Source organism: Melospiza melodia, chromosome 6 (genome assembly GCF_035770615.1).
Source record: "Melospiza melodia melodia isolate bMelMel2 chromosome 6, bMelMel2.pri, whole genome shotgun sequence".
NCBI classification, from domain to species: Eukaryota; Metazoa; Chordata; class Aves; order Passeriformes; family Passerellidae; genus Melospiza; species Melospiza melodia.
The window spans coordinates 72,685,738-72,701,124 of NC_086199.1; the positions used below are offsets into that span (position 1 = coordinate 72,685,738).

Sequence of the window (15,387 nt, forward strand, 5' to 3'; positions counted from 1 at the left end):
AATTCTAGCATGCACTGAAAGTTATTCCAGTGAGTAGTACATTTAACTGAAAGGTCACTAAGTAGCAGAAAACCTTTTGACTATAAAGTTCTTAGTGTTGTCTTGCACTGTAACTTACTCTGAGAGAGGAAGAAAATCCTATAATTTATCTAAAGAAAAGTTATTCTCCTTCTTAATTCGACTGGTTTTTAACCCAAATAAATTTTAGGATGACTGGAACACCTGGAGCCCTGGCTTCCAGCCATGCCTTACCTCCACAAAGCTATTATTTTCCATACAAGTAGTGTTCCACACAGAGATGCTCTTGGCTGGGATCTTCAGAGACAAAACAAAATCTATCAGTCAAAAGACCAAAATCAGGATTTTTAATTGGCAACTCAAAACTGGTCCTTATAGTACTGATGACTGAACTACCAACAAGCTCTAGAGAACTTCCTTTGCAATGGACCATGAAGCAAGACAGGCAGTGCATCAGCATGGAGGCATCAGTTGGATGGACAGGTTCATTTCTTTGCCAAACAACTGGGTCTGAGGTTTTCTGCACACCTGTAACATTCCTGCCAGTGCTGGAGCTTCAAAGTGGCCTGTCTGACTTTATCCAGCACTCACAGAACAGGAAAAATTCCAGAACTAAGTCAAGTTCTACCAAATCGTATGAAAATCATTCTATTTAAAACAAAGGAGAAACAGACAAACTGTAACAATATAAAGAAGTTTATTTTTTTTTATTTCTTCTTTTGTCATGTAAAGTTTCATTATTACACTCACAGCTTTGTACCAAACTGAGAGAAGAAAACAATGATCGGTCTGTGCACATGTTCTACACAGCTTAAATTACTAAATATTCAATCAAGTCATTTTATTCCACTTCCATTCTTTCAAAAGACTGTTTAACATTACAGCAAAATGAAATCTGAGAAGCTGGCAGGCACATAGAATATATACCTACACAGTTTGCTCCTTGATGATTAATAATTTTACAAACACTAGCTGAAACAATTTCCTTATCCTTCCTCACATATTCTGCAACTCTGGACAACTTAGACTGCTTGAATTATAGTACCATACAAACCTGAAAACAAAGATTCACCTGTACCTGTGTTTTAATTCAGCTGAAGGCAAAAGAATTTTCCCAACAAAAACATTTCCCCTGCCATTTATTGCAGTTTGCAGTTATCATTTACCTTGATCCAGCTGATTGTACTGTTTGAAAATGTGCATTAAGAACTGCACTACTTCAAACACTCCACACAGCCAAGCTCCTGCTATTTTGCAGAAGCCAGCTTATGTGCTGATAATATGTTTAAAGTCTGTAATTTACATATAAGTGACACAATGTAAGCAGAAGCCTGGATATTTAATGCATCTTTGTACCCAGAGATGCAGAAGTTTTCCCTCCATCCCCTTCCACAATACAGCAGCAGCAGCATTAGGCCAGAGTGTTTAGCACTGCCAGATATCTGTTATTTTTCTCTGAAATTTGAAGGAGAAAGGAGAAACGAAGCTAGACCAATCCCAAAAGGGCTGCCATATGTAATTAGCCATACAGCAAGTGCAGAACTTGTTTTTAAACACCTGACTAATAAAAAAATCCACAGCTAACCACAAAATAAATCCTCACTCTACTCACTCTTCCACTCACAACTTTTTACTTGCATAAAAAACCAAACCAAAATCAAAAATAGTCTTGAAAGTGGCTTAAGATGTGCAGTACTGCTTTTCATGCAAATATTACTGTGTTAAGTGTCACAAACAGCCCACCTTCCCAAAGCTACTACATTCTTCAACTAGAAGTATATCAGGAGTCAAAACCCTAATTGCAAGACCATAGAGGATCTTTAATGAATACCAACAAACAAACATTAGTTTGGCATCTGCAATTGCCTCCAGAAGTAAATGGCCAGTTGTGAAATCTGCACCAAATTCCAGCTGAACAAATAGGAAACCTCTCCACAGAACTCCAGAGAAGCTGGGGGATTTCCATAACTGCACAACTTTACAGCAATTCCTTTTAAGATATCCTTGTGACAAAATAGTACAGCATTTTTCTCTGAACCTCTGAGGATTTAAAAAAAATGTTTCTGATTTATGAAGCAAAATTTTTCACTCAGGCAGCTCTATTTTCCCACCTCTTTCCCATTTTAGGATTCTTACAATGTATCTGAAATGACCAACAAAGTAGCAAAAGACACCACTGCCAAAGCTGGACTTCAGAAGCCCAGACTTTTCAGGAGGACTGTTTTCAAGACAGTTAAGGAAATATCATGGACCACATACAAAAAAAAAAAAAAAAGACTGCTTCCACCAACTAGAAAATATAAACCCAACAAGCAAATGGGAATGCAAATAAAGTGTAATAACTCTGTTGCACCATCTAGGGAAAAAGATCTTTATATGTTCCTGAAAACAGCTGAAAGAATCACAAGAGAGAAGTAACAAAATCTATTCTCACACACATTTTTCAGAATGCCACTATTGCCCCACGGGCTTGTCCTCCAGACACTGCTCCACACCTTCACTTGCAGCACAGCCCATGAAGGATACACCTTAGGACACCCACCCTGTTTATGCCACACTTACATGCTCCCTCATTGTGGTTCAAAAAACTCCCAGAAGAACTCCTGAATATCAACATCTTTGGAAATGGTTTAAGTATTATGCAGTCTTCTGCTTTTAGGTCATGAAAAAAACCAAACAAATGCTCTCAGACTTCAGAGCAGTACACTGTCCCTCATAAAACATCTACACCACTTAAAGACTTCCCCAAACTTGATTCTCTATTGAATTGCTTCATCCACAGCCCATAGAAAGAAAGATTAAAAAAGCCCAACACCAAAACCACAAACACACATCCCCCAAAAACTAAAACAACACCATCCTCAGAACAGCCTGAGGTCTGGGCCACATATTGGGGCTTTTTGCTATGCACAAACAGCTTAATAAAAAGTAAACAAAAAAAAAATCAATCACCACAAAAGCACTGGAATCTCAGAGATTCCCATGTCTTTGACGGAAGATGCTACTGCATCTCATTCATATTTTACTCCTGTCTCACAAAAAATATTCATCAGTGTAAGAGCAATTCTGCTTGTCTGGTAAGCTAATACAAAACCAGTGTGCTCCAGAGAAGGCCTTGATGTTCCTTGATTTGATGGCAGTCAAACATCCATGGGATTTCCTGAATCATTCACTTTCTTGGCCTAAAAAGGCTTCTTTACAGTCAAAGAATGAGGCTATAAAACTTACTTGGTCTGTGGTTGACAAGTCTGAAAGTAGTTGTGAAAAAGATACCCACTAAAATTCTACTCAGGTTTTTTGAAAAACTGGCACTGGATTCGTGTATAAGCAACTCAGTTTCACCTTCACTTACAGCTTAGGAAAATCTCTGCTTATTTTATCCTGAGCAGCAAGCTAGGCAAAAGTGAACGCAAAGATCCTTGCTAGATTAGTCTCAACGTTAAGAAGGTTCTTTGCTAAATTAGTGTCATTAAGGGAGAGAGGATGGCTAGTGCCAGAAGGGCATTGCACTGGACTTCACAAGGTGAAGCCATCCCACTTGAGGGAACACTTGCAGGGCAACCCTGACAAGCTGAAACAGTCTTCCCTTCTGCACTGGCCTCTCTGTGGTACTTTCTGTGCATTAGGAGAAAAAAAGACTTTTACATGTGATATGCATTTCATATCCTCAGCTTCTGCTTTAGAAATTTAGGCTTTAAAATCCTGCTCCATTCTTTCCAGTTGAGTTTTTGTGAACTTTTTATAGCCCAAGCCAATTAAGGCAGTTCACAACAGAAACAAAACACTACCAAAGTGGACACACTCAGACACACAGTGCCTTTGCAATTCTCTTGCTTTGCTATGCCTAGAGAGTACAGAACTGCAAAGCTCAGTCACTAAGATTACATAAAATCAGCAATCCAATTATGGTGTTTTATCAAGACAGCAGTAGTGGTTATGCTGCTCTTTAACTTAAAGAAAAACAGATACCACTTACTTCTTTCCCATACATTAGGATCTATACTGAAAAAGACTAAGATTGCAAAGCCTGTGAGTAGAGCCACTGTTCTGGCTGTTTTGCTGCTACTGGCATCTCTCTCAAGAAATAATCACTTTCCTCAAAATAAACAAAATATCTCAAGAGGTATGGTATATCTATCACTGTATATATTGTGCCAGTTATAGCAACTTTTACACAAGGAATAAAAAATAAGTTACAATTAACATTAAAAAATTAGTTTATTCCAGTCCCCATAAAATAACTTTTCTTTATATGAAGAAAGTAAAAACGTACACTGGATATTCAGGTTACATTGTTAGAATTTGTGATATTCTGGTTTGCAGAATTTTATTAAAATCAGCTATAAAACTGGATACAACAAAACCAGACATGTCTTAGACACATAACAGGATTCCAGCTGAATTTGCAAACAGCAGCACCTATTGTAATCTAAGTTTTCAACACCCCTTTAGGCTTCCCAAAGACTATGCTTCTTAAAAAAACAAATAAAACCACCTGAAAAAAGACAAATGACAAAGAAACAAGGCAGACAAGAGGAAGGAATATTCTTGTCCCCCAATTAATTAAAAACTTGCAAGAACTTGGGCTAAGTCTTAATTACCAGCCTTATTTCTGCAGAGTGCAACACAACCTGTAGTCTCCACAGCAATGCATTTCAGCCCCACTAGTTTTTGCATTCCAAGTGGGAAAAGAAAAAGGAAAGACTGGAGTAAGAAACTGATGTTATTTGGAATAATTCTGACATACAAAATTACTTCCCAATGTGGGAGGTGAAAAGCTTCATGAGTCAATCCTGCTGTCATCCTCAGCATGTCTTTCAATGTGTCCTACAGCATCCTAGAAAAGAACCAGAGAATTAATTAAAAAAAAACTCATTATGATCATCACCAAAAAAAAGCACTAAAACCTGCAAAATATTCCAGAAGTGTCAGTGAAAGTGACATTCTAGATAACATACATTTGTTTGGCTTAAAGCTTCTAAATATTATCATTGTCAAGCTATTAAATCACATATATAAAGTGTTTCACATAGCACAGCATTAAAGGCAAATAAAAAACACTTTTCTTTTTGATTAGAAGAGCAAATTACACAAACACATCATATCCAAAGCAGCACTTAAGAAGAAATAAAGGATTCTACTGTTCATTAATTCTTGAAGAAACCTCCATCCTTCCCATATGTTGGAAAGCATTCAAAGGAAGGCAGTTTATATTGCCAAGGACTAAAATGTAGATTTTACCAGTCAGTCTACAGGTAACTGCCCTCCTTACACCCATCCCCCAATCCTTTCCACATTACTTCATCCAATGCCTTCTTCATTTTTTCCCCTTTTCTGTGGTAACTTTTATCCAGAAGTTTATGCACTACTTATTTAAAGATTGTTTGTAAAACCAATTTCATGTGAAAAATAAACAGTGAAAGAGATAGCAATGGATAAAAATTAAAAGGATAAAATCCTGTTTTCAAGGCAGATGTTTGTTCATCTTATAAATACATTTTTCCTTCAAAAATGTCCTAATATCTTGAGTAGAGTTTCTTTAATATTTTAAGAATTGTACCATTTCCATGTAATAGTTTAGGATCAAACTGTTTTAAATTGACCATATGTCAATTTACCATAGCTGCACTTCATCTGCCACAGGCTGAACTGAACCCTGTTAGCCTTGGATGACTGTAACCACATGCAGTTAAGCCTGCCAAGGCCAGAAAAATTTAACCCTTTTTAAGAGAAATAGGATCAAGTCCCACCATTGTGGTGATATAAAGTACTTTATATTACCAAATACAATCATGCTATTTCAACCACATACCTGCTTGGAACCTTTCCTGGAGGTAAAGAAAGCATCACAGTTCTTCCAACGACATTTCAGGGTCTGAAAATTTGGATTTGTGTGGTCAGTTAACAGGTGTTGTTTCAGATGGTCCACAACTCCAAAGATCAGTGAACATCCATGCCACTGGGAGAAAAAACAACACACCAGAATAAGCCAGGAAAATACAATTTTTGCTAATGCTTTTCTTTGTACAATTTCACAATATTCTGCCTAGACTGTAAACACGCCTGCCAACTCCTGTAAGTTTTTTATCTTATTACATTTCCATTTTCCATGGTCTCTATTCTTTTAATTACAGCTTTACAGAAAATTTTCCTGCCTTTAGCCAAGCCTAGACCATCACCAGGAATGGCTGGAGGAAGAGAGGAAATAAGCCTTTACAAGATTTAAGCTTACCTGTGACAAAGTCATTTGGAATTTAATTAAACTTATTTAGTACAGTAAATCAGCTTTTCTATGTCACTCATCCAAAGTTTTAGGTGTTAAACAGTTACACATCTAAAAACAGCCAGAAAGAACAGCAATTCACACTAACGACTTGCCCCAAAGCACATATACACATACATACATATATACATACATAGATACATATATATACACACACACATAGCAAAGACAATTAAAAAATGAAACTAGTGATAAAAACCTAAGTGATATATATTTTAATACACATACATACATATTAAAAAAAAATACACATTTTTTAAAAAAAATCATGAATAATCTAAGTCAACCTACCCAAGACTAAGTGACTAGAGACCACCCCCAGAAAATTCAATAATGAAGGCTAAATACAATTTGCTAGTTACCCAGCATCGATAATTTTGCATCAGATTAAGCCTCACAGCTCTGACACTGCCATCATAGCATCCAGTGTAGATCTGTAAAAAAACATTTATGGATAAACAAGCTGGGAATAAAAGAAAAAAAAATGTAAAATTTTGAAAGAGACTTCAGTGTAGGAAAAAGCAATGAAATATCAGCATGCAAGGCTTCTATATTTAAAAATAGGTATAACCAAACTCTTTTAGTATTTGCATTCATAGTTCACAAAAACCTACACATGAATAAGAAATGCTTCCATAACCCCTATTGTTGATAGTGTCATGTGTGTAACAGTTCAGAAATGTTTAAATTACAGTGCTATCCACTAAAGTTAAAAAATATGTAGGTGTAAATGTCAAGTTGAAATTATTTCCAGGACCTAACCAGTTCTATGTATATCAAAAAATGATGGAGAGGAAGTGTGTGAAAAAACACGAGAATTTCAGAAATACTAATGCAAATCCTTTCATTCATCACTAAACTTCTCATCTAAACCCTTTGATTTGAGAATGTCCACGACAGACACTGCTGGGGCACAGCTCAAGCCTCAGGCTGGACTCACATGAGATGTGATGCTTGGGCAGAAGGTATTCCAATTAGTAGGAAATCTGTTCCTTTGGATTTAACTTTTCTGTTATTACAGATCACTACAATACCTTTCCTTTTACAGTCTCAAAGTAACTTTGCAAACAAATTCCTAGACATGCAGACAAATAAGTGCTTTTAAAGACTATTTTAAGAAATATTTATCCAGAACTGCTTCTGAAACTTATCTTGCAGGGCAGATGCATGAAGAAACCTGTACATCTGAATCAACTGCACAGCTTTGTTTATGTTCTGTCAAAGGTTACTAGAGGTTTGGCTGTGGGTGAAGTTTTTCTCCAGTGAGATTCCCTTCAGTAAAAGTCAAACAGGACTGACATTTGAAAAAGCAGAAGTATTTTACTATTTCTAGTGTCTTCACAGTCATCATAACTGCAAAAAGAACTGTTGTTTTAAGACTGCAGTAAGCTGAACAGTGATTTTTCCCCAGACAGTAATATTACATAAAGCTGTTATAGCCACTTGATTTTTTGACTGAGAACAACTTGGAAATGCAGCCAAGCAGCAGGCTGATTTCTTAATCTGAAGAAATTTAACTGTCTTGTATGCACCTGTGGCAATTACAACCTTCTCTTTAAGAACAGTGAAAAGAAGGGAGTTACCATGCTCTTATGGATGGTCATACACATGATCATATCTGAGTGGCCTCCATAGACTTGCAAGCGGTCATGTGACTTGAAAGAAACAGAAACAGACATTTGTTAGCACAACATTTTTTAAGAGCCATTTTCCATAGACATGTAAATGATAATACTTTCAAGAGAAGTTTCCTTGGTACCAACTCCACTGATATGGTGGATTCCAAACTTTATAGCCACCTTGAAAAGCTCACTTTTGCTTACATTGCTTCTGGGAGTCTTTTTGCCCAACTAAACTCTTGTTCTTTCAGCAGACAAAACTAACATTTCCCCACTTTTCTGAGCTGTCATTGTCTTGGAATAACCCAGGTTCTAAAAAATGTTTCAGGTTATATTCTTTAAAACCCATGTATTTTGACTGGTGAGACAACTACATATTCAGAGTGATGGGAAAAAGAGAGATGGGCTAGAGACCAGAAAGGACAAAGATGACTTCTATTTGACTTCAAAATCACTAATTAACACATATTAGAAAAATGTCATTAGTAACCACCATTTTTCTTACCTGTAGTTCATAAACACGAACAAACTTATCCAGACATGCTGTCACCATGACTTTCCCAAGAATGTTCACAACTGTTACTGCATGGTTATGGCCCTTATAGATCCGTACCAGCTCTCCGGTCTGCATCAAGAAGAAGCAATGGTAAAAAAGGTGTTGGGTTTGTTTTTTCTTAAATAAAAGTACAAGATGGTTTTACCTAACCTGTATAGGGTAGCTAGCTTCAATGCTCACTACTCAAAAAACAGAAACACCTGTTATTAGAATTCCATTCCCTGTGAAGGCACTTCTAGATTATGATCAAATACTACTTATCCTTTTGTTTGCCCATACTAACACAGAGCCATCTCAGTACAATAGAAATGCATGGGTCTGTGTAAAGTTCTCTTTCTTCTCTTCTGTTTCTGAACATGAGCCACCAGTGTGCCCAGGTGGCCAAAAAGCCAATGGTATCCTGGCCTGTCCCAGGAATAGTGTGGCCAGCAAGACCAGGGAAGTGATTCCTCCCCTGCACTCAGTACTGGTGAGGCCACATCTTGAGTGCCATGTGCAGTTTGGGGCCCCTCAGTTCAGGAAGGACATTGAGGTGCTGGAGTGAGTCCAAAGAAGGGAAAGAAGCTGGTGAAGGGTGCTGGAGCACAAGTGTAATGAGAAGCAGCTGAAGGAGCTGGGTTTGTTTAACCTGGAGAGGAAGAGGCTCAGGGGGACCTTATCACTCTCTACAACTCCCTGAAAGGAGAATGTGGCCAGAGAGGAGTCAGCTCCTTCTCCAATGCAACCAGAAACAGGACAAGAGGAAATGGCCTCAAGCTGCACCAGGAAGGTTGGACACTAGGAAGAAACTCTTTACAATTGAATTTCGAATGGGCTGCCCTGGGAGGTGTTGGAGTCACTGCCCTGGAAGCCTTTAGGGAAAGATTGGATGCTGAAAATTCCATGGTATAGCTGATATGGTGGTGTTTGGTCACAGGCTGTTCTCTATGATCTCAGAGGTCTTTTCCAACCTAATTGATTCTGTTTCCATCATTAGTAACATATTCCCACCCATCCTGAAACTAGTACCATGCTATTAGTTTTAGCAGTATTTATGCAACCACAGGGATCAGTTAGCAAAACACACAGAAATATACTAAATATATATACAGCTAAACACACAGAAATAAACTCTTTTTGTATCAACTAAAATTTCCCTTTGATAAGTTTCTTAATCTAACTTATTGCATAGCTGCATGAATACTTCTGCTAGGACTAAGGGAAGATGGTGTAAAAGAGGGAGAGACAAAGCATTCATGATGCTTTTGAACAATCTAGCTTGGAGCACAGTGTTCCTCAAGTTCTTCCACTAATAAAGAAACTTTTTCTCCATCAGACTATCTCACATGGCTTTTCTTTGAACCCTTTCCATATGATCAGCATGTTTGTAGTTATATTTGCAAAAGCAAGATGGCCAGATAAAAAGGCATTGCGTATCAAGAATCAGCAGGTTTATGTAGCCTCTTCATGCCTCCAGAGTTACCTATAGTGCATAGTCATATTCACAAAATCATGAGACTTCCTTTGCTGGAAGCAATCAGTCCTACCAGTCAGTCAAGTATTCTGGAAATGCTGACTTTATAGCATAGGAATTCGGTGCCTTAGTAGCAAAAAGTCATTCCATCATTTTATATGAGACTTACATGAATGTTGTGGGCATGGACAGACTGATCACTGGACCCACTGAATACCAGATCATTCACAACCTTACAAAAAAAAAAAAAAGTCTTATATTTTGTAACAGATATGGAAATGAGCAAGCAAAATATTAAGACACTGTTCAGTTTAAAATTATACTCTAATATTTCCTAAATTTGAGAGCCTTAAAACCAATCAAGAGTATGAAAGAAAAAGCAAGCACATGCACAGTAAAGCCCAATGTCTCTTGGAAATTTTGGACATGCTGCATATTTATATGCTGCTTATGTAAGAAAAATTATGCTCCTGACCCCTAAAAAGTGACAAGACAAGAGGAAACAGCCTCAACTTGCACCAGGGGAAGTTTAGAATGGGTATTAGGAAAAGTTTCTTCACTGAAAGGATGATCAGGCATTTGAAAAGGCTGCCCAAGGAAGTGATGGAATCACAAATTCTGAAATGTTCAAAACACAGACGTACATGTGGCAGCTGGGGACATGAGATACGGCAGGCAAACAGAGAATTTCCCTACCAAATTACTCAGTTTTTATAATTTAAAACAGAGAAGTCCTCCATTTCCTATCACAATCTGCTCATCATTTTAAGCATTCTTTGTCCAAAATGTATTTTCAGAGACACTTGCCTTCATGCAGAGAATAGTCTTGCTGTGACCTTCCAGGGTTCTGAGGAGCAGCCCATTCCGCGCGTCTCGCACGCTGATGGTGCAGTCATAGGAGCCCACTACCAACAACTTGCGTGCTCCTTCCTGAGCTGTGGCTAAACAGCTCACTGCTCTAGGGCCATGGCATTCAAAGGTATCAACCTGTTTATTATTCTGGTGGGGGAAGAAAGAAATGGAAAGAATTAAAATTTTGCTATGACACTGATTAGACGACTGAGTCCTTTTTGTGCTATGCTTGTTATGGCATCTGATTTCAGCTTAGTAACACGCAAAACAGCAGTGGTAAGAATTGCATCTTAAAAATTAAGTTTCCAAATCAAAGAGAAAGCTCCTTATGTAGACCAGGAGGCACCTTAAGGAAAAATGCAACAATACAGCACCTAAAAGAAAGGTAAACAAAGAGACAGGCAGATAGGACAGCTTCATGCATGGACAAAATAAACATCCAAAAGGGGTCAACAGCGACCATTTATACCCAAATATGTTTATTACAAATACATTTACTACTGTAGATAAAGAATAGAAAGAAACACAGAGGAAAAAACCAGAATCACAACAGGCATTCAGGTGCCAATAGTTAAACTTACCTTTATGCTGAAAGTAACCACTGTGCCATTTGCAAGACCTGCATAAAGGATCCGCCATCTACTGTGTAAACAGAGCACTCGATCTTCCAATTTAAACTGTTCCATGCACTCTTTGGTCTAGCAATGGAAAAAAGTACTTAAAGATTTTTATTAACTGAAAACAATTCAAGAAAAAAAAATCTGAAATGAATGATGATTTTCACTTTTTAAACCAACAGAACTGGAGAAAAACATCTGAGAGTCTGGTGTCACATGGCAGTTTGAGCCTCACTTTAATCAGGACCATCTGTAAGGCTTGACTGTAGTTCAGCAACCAGTTATAACCCTAAAGACTTTGTTCTAGTCACAGCCTTTAATGTGTATAGAAATTTAGACTACTGACTAAATATATATGTGTATATATATATATATATAACACATATTAAAAGAATCTGTTACATGGTTGACAATTCCCTATTAAGTTTCTCATAGGGAACTTAAGGGTTTAAAATCTCTGGCAGTTTGCTTTCTGAAGCAGATATTTGCTTTCTAGTCCTTCAAGTAACAGGTTGGGTAAGTCTTTTTATCATTTAGTCTCAAGTATCCAGCTTCAGGAAGCCTTAGGTCTGCTCTTTCACATACCCTCAGCATAACAGATACCTGTTCCCTCTAGAGCTGCTCTAAAGATACAGCAGAGAGCAGTGCCTTCCATAAACAATGAAGTTAAAAATACAGGAAGAAAAGTAAGATTCATGGCCAAACAGCTATCCTGCACTTTGGTGTTCCCAACATTTGGGACTATGCCACGCTGTTCCAGCAAAAACTCTACTGACAAGCTAGTCAAAAGATTAGGGTAGTAAATCCATTAATGGTTTGCTGTTTTATTTGTGAGGTTTTTTTTCCTGCTCTACTCTAAAGAGGTATGAACTGCTGCTTGTGTCCAGATCATATAGGTTTAAAAGGCTTTTAAAATATATATTTGTAAAGAAACACTTGTATAAAATGCAGCATACGTAAATAAATCAACACAGAGTTTGAGTACCTTGATATTGTAACAGTTGATAGTGTGGTCGCTTGAGCCAGTGTAGAGGGCAGCATTCTTGCCATTTGTCTGAGTGACCAGAAGGCAGTTCACTTTAGAAGTATGTCCTTCAAAGATGGCCACACACTTCCTGCTCTAAAAAGGAAAGCACAGAGTCTGTCAGCATAAAGGCCTATAATATTTCTTGGAATAGGCACCTAACAGAACAGGGTAGGACTGTTAAAAAAATCAGCATACATGCAGCAATCTATCTCCCCTTGTCTCTCTCACAGGAAGAAGGGGTTGGAGAGGTGGAGAAGAGAGGTTTGAAGAAAAGAATAGTATAAAAAAAATTAGGGGCTTGAAAAAGCAGCTGCTTCCTTTACTACATAGCAAGGCATTACAAAAGACAACCTTGTGATTGCAATTAATGTATCACTACTCCCACAACCTTACTTACAACGAGATTGTAGGCACAAACTGTTTTGTCTGCTGAGCAGGTGTACAACAAATTCCCAAAAATCTGAATAGCATTCACTGCAGCCAAGTGTCCCTCAAAAGTTCCCTCAGTAGGTTCTTCATCCTCACCTGGCTCCGAAGACACTTCTGTAGGACAGAGACACACTTTTGACTATGGGAACACAGTCAAGAAAACACACTGCTGTGGTTTGTACTGCCAATCAGCAGAACTATTTCATGTGTTCAGCACCTTTAAATCAAATTTCATTGTGGATTCCAGCAGCACTGTGAATGTGACAGAGGGCAATATAAAGTGCTAAAAAGACCTTCATGTGACTAAGTTCAGAACTATCTTTAGAATTAAAAAGAGAGTGTATTATTGTTTGTCCTAGAGCTCTACAGAGACTGTGGAACAATAGCATTCATGTGGGAGGGGAAGGAGGATGTGGAGGAGTCAAGACACAAAGCATTCATTGCAAGATGATGTGAGTATGTGTCACTTCCCACTTTAGTTGTGAGTGCAAGCTTTTATCTTCAGGGTAAAGTTCTCCTATGGAAGCAGGTGGATCAAGAATTAACTCGAAGTCCTGCAAGACACTACATACAAAGCATTGGAAAGAAAGCTTAAAAGATATACCTGAGGAGTTCTTTGATCCTCTTAGGAATGATATGGAAGTCTGTGTCTCAGCCACACTGCAAGACAAAAATAAACAGTAGTGAAATTGGACTTTGCAAGTTCATTTTCAGACAAAATACTGAGGTAAGTAATATTCCAAAACACAAGACTCTGGACTTAGAAAATATGCTGTGACAGGTAAGCTTAAAACCAAACAGGGCAGCCCAGTTCTATTAAGTGAAATTAGTAGGTAACAAGACACATTCACTTGTTGACCAAAAAAGACAAGTCCGTTTTTATTTTCCCTTTTATTTCACTCCTGAAGTCACTAATGCAAGACTTTGTGAATTAAAAAAAAAAAGGAAAAGGAAAAAAGGAGAGGTCTCTTATGAATACTATGTAATATTAATAATTTTACTTGACAGAGGTCTACAATAATCTCACCTTTTTTTCCCATCATTCCTATGATTTGTGTCAATCTCACTGGTGGAGCTCACTTCATCATACCCAGAACAAGATGCCTCTAGGACTGCTTGATCCACAGAGTTGCATGACTCCCTCTTTGATGGACTGTCTGGTTTCTCATCTCCTGACGCTGATGAACCAACATCAACCACCTCACACTGAGGTGCTGGAACTTCCACTAGTTCCAGAGAAGCATCGCTGTCATTCTCATCTTTGGTTCTTGCTGCTTCAGCAGTAACTCCACCCTCCTCTCTTGGAGGAGTAACTTTTTCTCCTTTAGGAATCTTTCCACCCTTGACTTTCCGGACAGGTTTGAAGTCAATCATATCCTGCTCCGTATCGCTGTTGTCTGGCACATGGGCTGCCCTCAGCGTTTTCTTCTTCCTTAACTTTCGCCTCCTTCTATTCCCTTTCTCTGCTGGGACTGCAGCCATTGTCAAGTGTTGCTCAGATGGTTCTGCTGACAATTTGGGAGTTTTATCCACTGGCACTTCGAGAAGGACCGAATGCTTTGAAAGAGAAGTGCTACACTGATCCACTAAAAGTCTTTCAGCAGCTGGATCATTTGCTTCTCTCTTGCTGAAAACAGACACTGAAGGAGGAGAAGAGTTCTCAGGAAGTCCAGACTGTCCCTCGTCTGCAGCAGGCTCGTGGACATCTTGATCAGTGTGTTGGAAACAAGCTGCCAGCCCTGCTAGAGATATGGTTGCAGTGATAACTGGATACACTGAAGTTTTCTGGTTGGTCTCTTCTAAAGAAAACAGCATAGTGTTACATTCAATCTGAACAGCAGTAATTATTTATGCAAAGTGTCCCTCCCTGTATTTTCTGTTTACACTTAATTGTGCATGCAAAGGACATATTCCTACATGTTGAAAACCATGTGCACATGTAGATCTGCTATTCAGTCAGCTATTCACAGCCTTTAAAAACCATAACTGAGGAATAAAATGTTCATCCATGCACATAGAAATAAAGGAATGGGGCAATCATTCAAGCTGCTGGCAGGCTATTTGCTATATGCTTTTAAAGTTCTGACAATCTTTGGTGAATCCTACATTGTTGGCTTCAGATGCTACCATCCCTCTCTGCATGCTCCCTTGCCAGCTGTCATGACTTCTGTAGAAATTACATTAATCACTGCATGCCAAGTATGACTCAGCTGTTCAGTGACAGTTTGAAAATCGTGTGTTCAACCCATCTGAATTATTACAGCTGATATATAGAGTCATTTCTACCAAGTTACTTGGACCTAATTCAAGGTAGACATTATGCACAACCCACTCTGCAGCACTGTACCCTTATCCTGGGAACAGCAGCCCTGTAAGCTATGAGGGTAGGCTTTATTTAGTTACTTTAGTTAAGTTAGCTCATCTGTGGTGGACTATGCAATGGGGTCAACACACTCTCCCTATCATTTGTGACTGAATTAATATGAACAAAATGATCCAACCTCTCAGCTGAGACAGACCAAGGGCAGCATCT

General features: G+C 38.3%; 1 protein-coding gene across 3 annotated transcripts in view; it reads right to left on the bottom strand.

Annotated features, from left to right (window-relative positions):
- Positions 1-696: 696 nt before the first annotated feature.
- Positions 697-15,387, bottom strand: part of ZNF106 (zinc finger protein 106) — a 41,143-nt gene continuing 26,452 nt past the window's right edge. For 2 of the 3 annotated variants that reach the window (XM_063159104.1, XM_063159102.1), the window contains exons 11-22: positions 13,882-14,653; positions 13,459-13,514; positions 12,823-12,968; positions 12,384-12,518; positions 11,363-11,479; positions 10,737-10,928; positions 10,099-10,161; positions 8,426-8,545; positions 7,885-7,956; positions 6,664-6,735; positions 5,831-5,977; positions 697-4,855 (exon numbers count right to left, since the gene is read on the bottom strand). In XM_063159104.1, coding sequence (XP_063015174.1) covers positions 4,799-4,855; positions 5,831-5,977; positions 6,664-6,735; positions 7,885-7,956; positions 8,426-8,545; positions 10,099-10,161; positions 10,737-10,928; positions 11,363-11,479; positions 12,384-12,518; positions 12,823-12,968; positions 13,459-13,514; positions 13,882-14,653 — 1,949 coding nt within the window. In that variant the 3' untranslated portion in view covers positions 697-4,798. The remainder of the gene's footprint in view (positions 4,856-5,830; positions 5,978-6,663; positions 6,736-7,884; positions 7,957-8,425; positions 8,546-10,098; positions 10,162-10,736; positions 10,929-11,362; positions 11,480-12,383; positions 12,519-12,822; positions 12,969-13,458; positions 13,515-13,881; positions 14,654-15,387) is intronic. The other variant, XM_063159103.1, reaches the window with a different exon arrangement.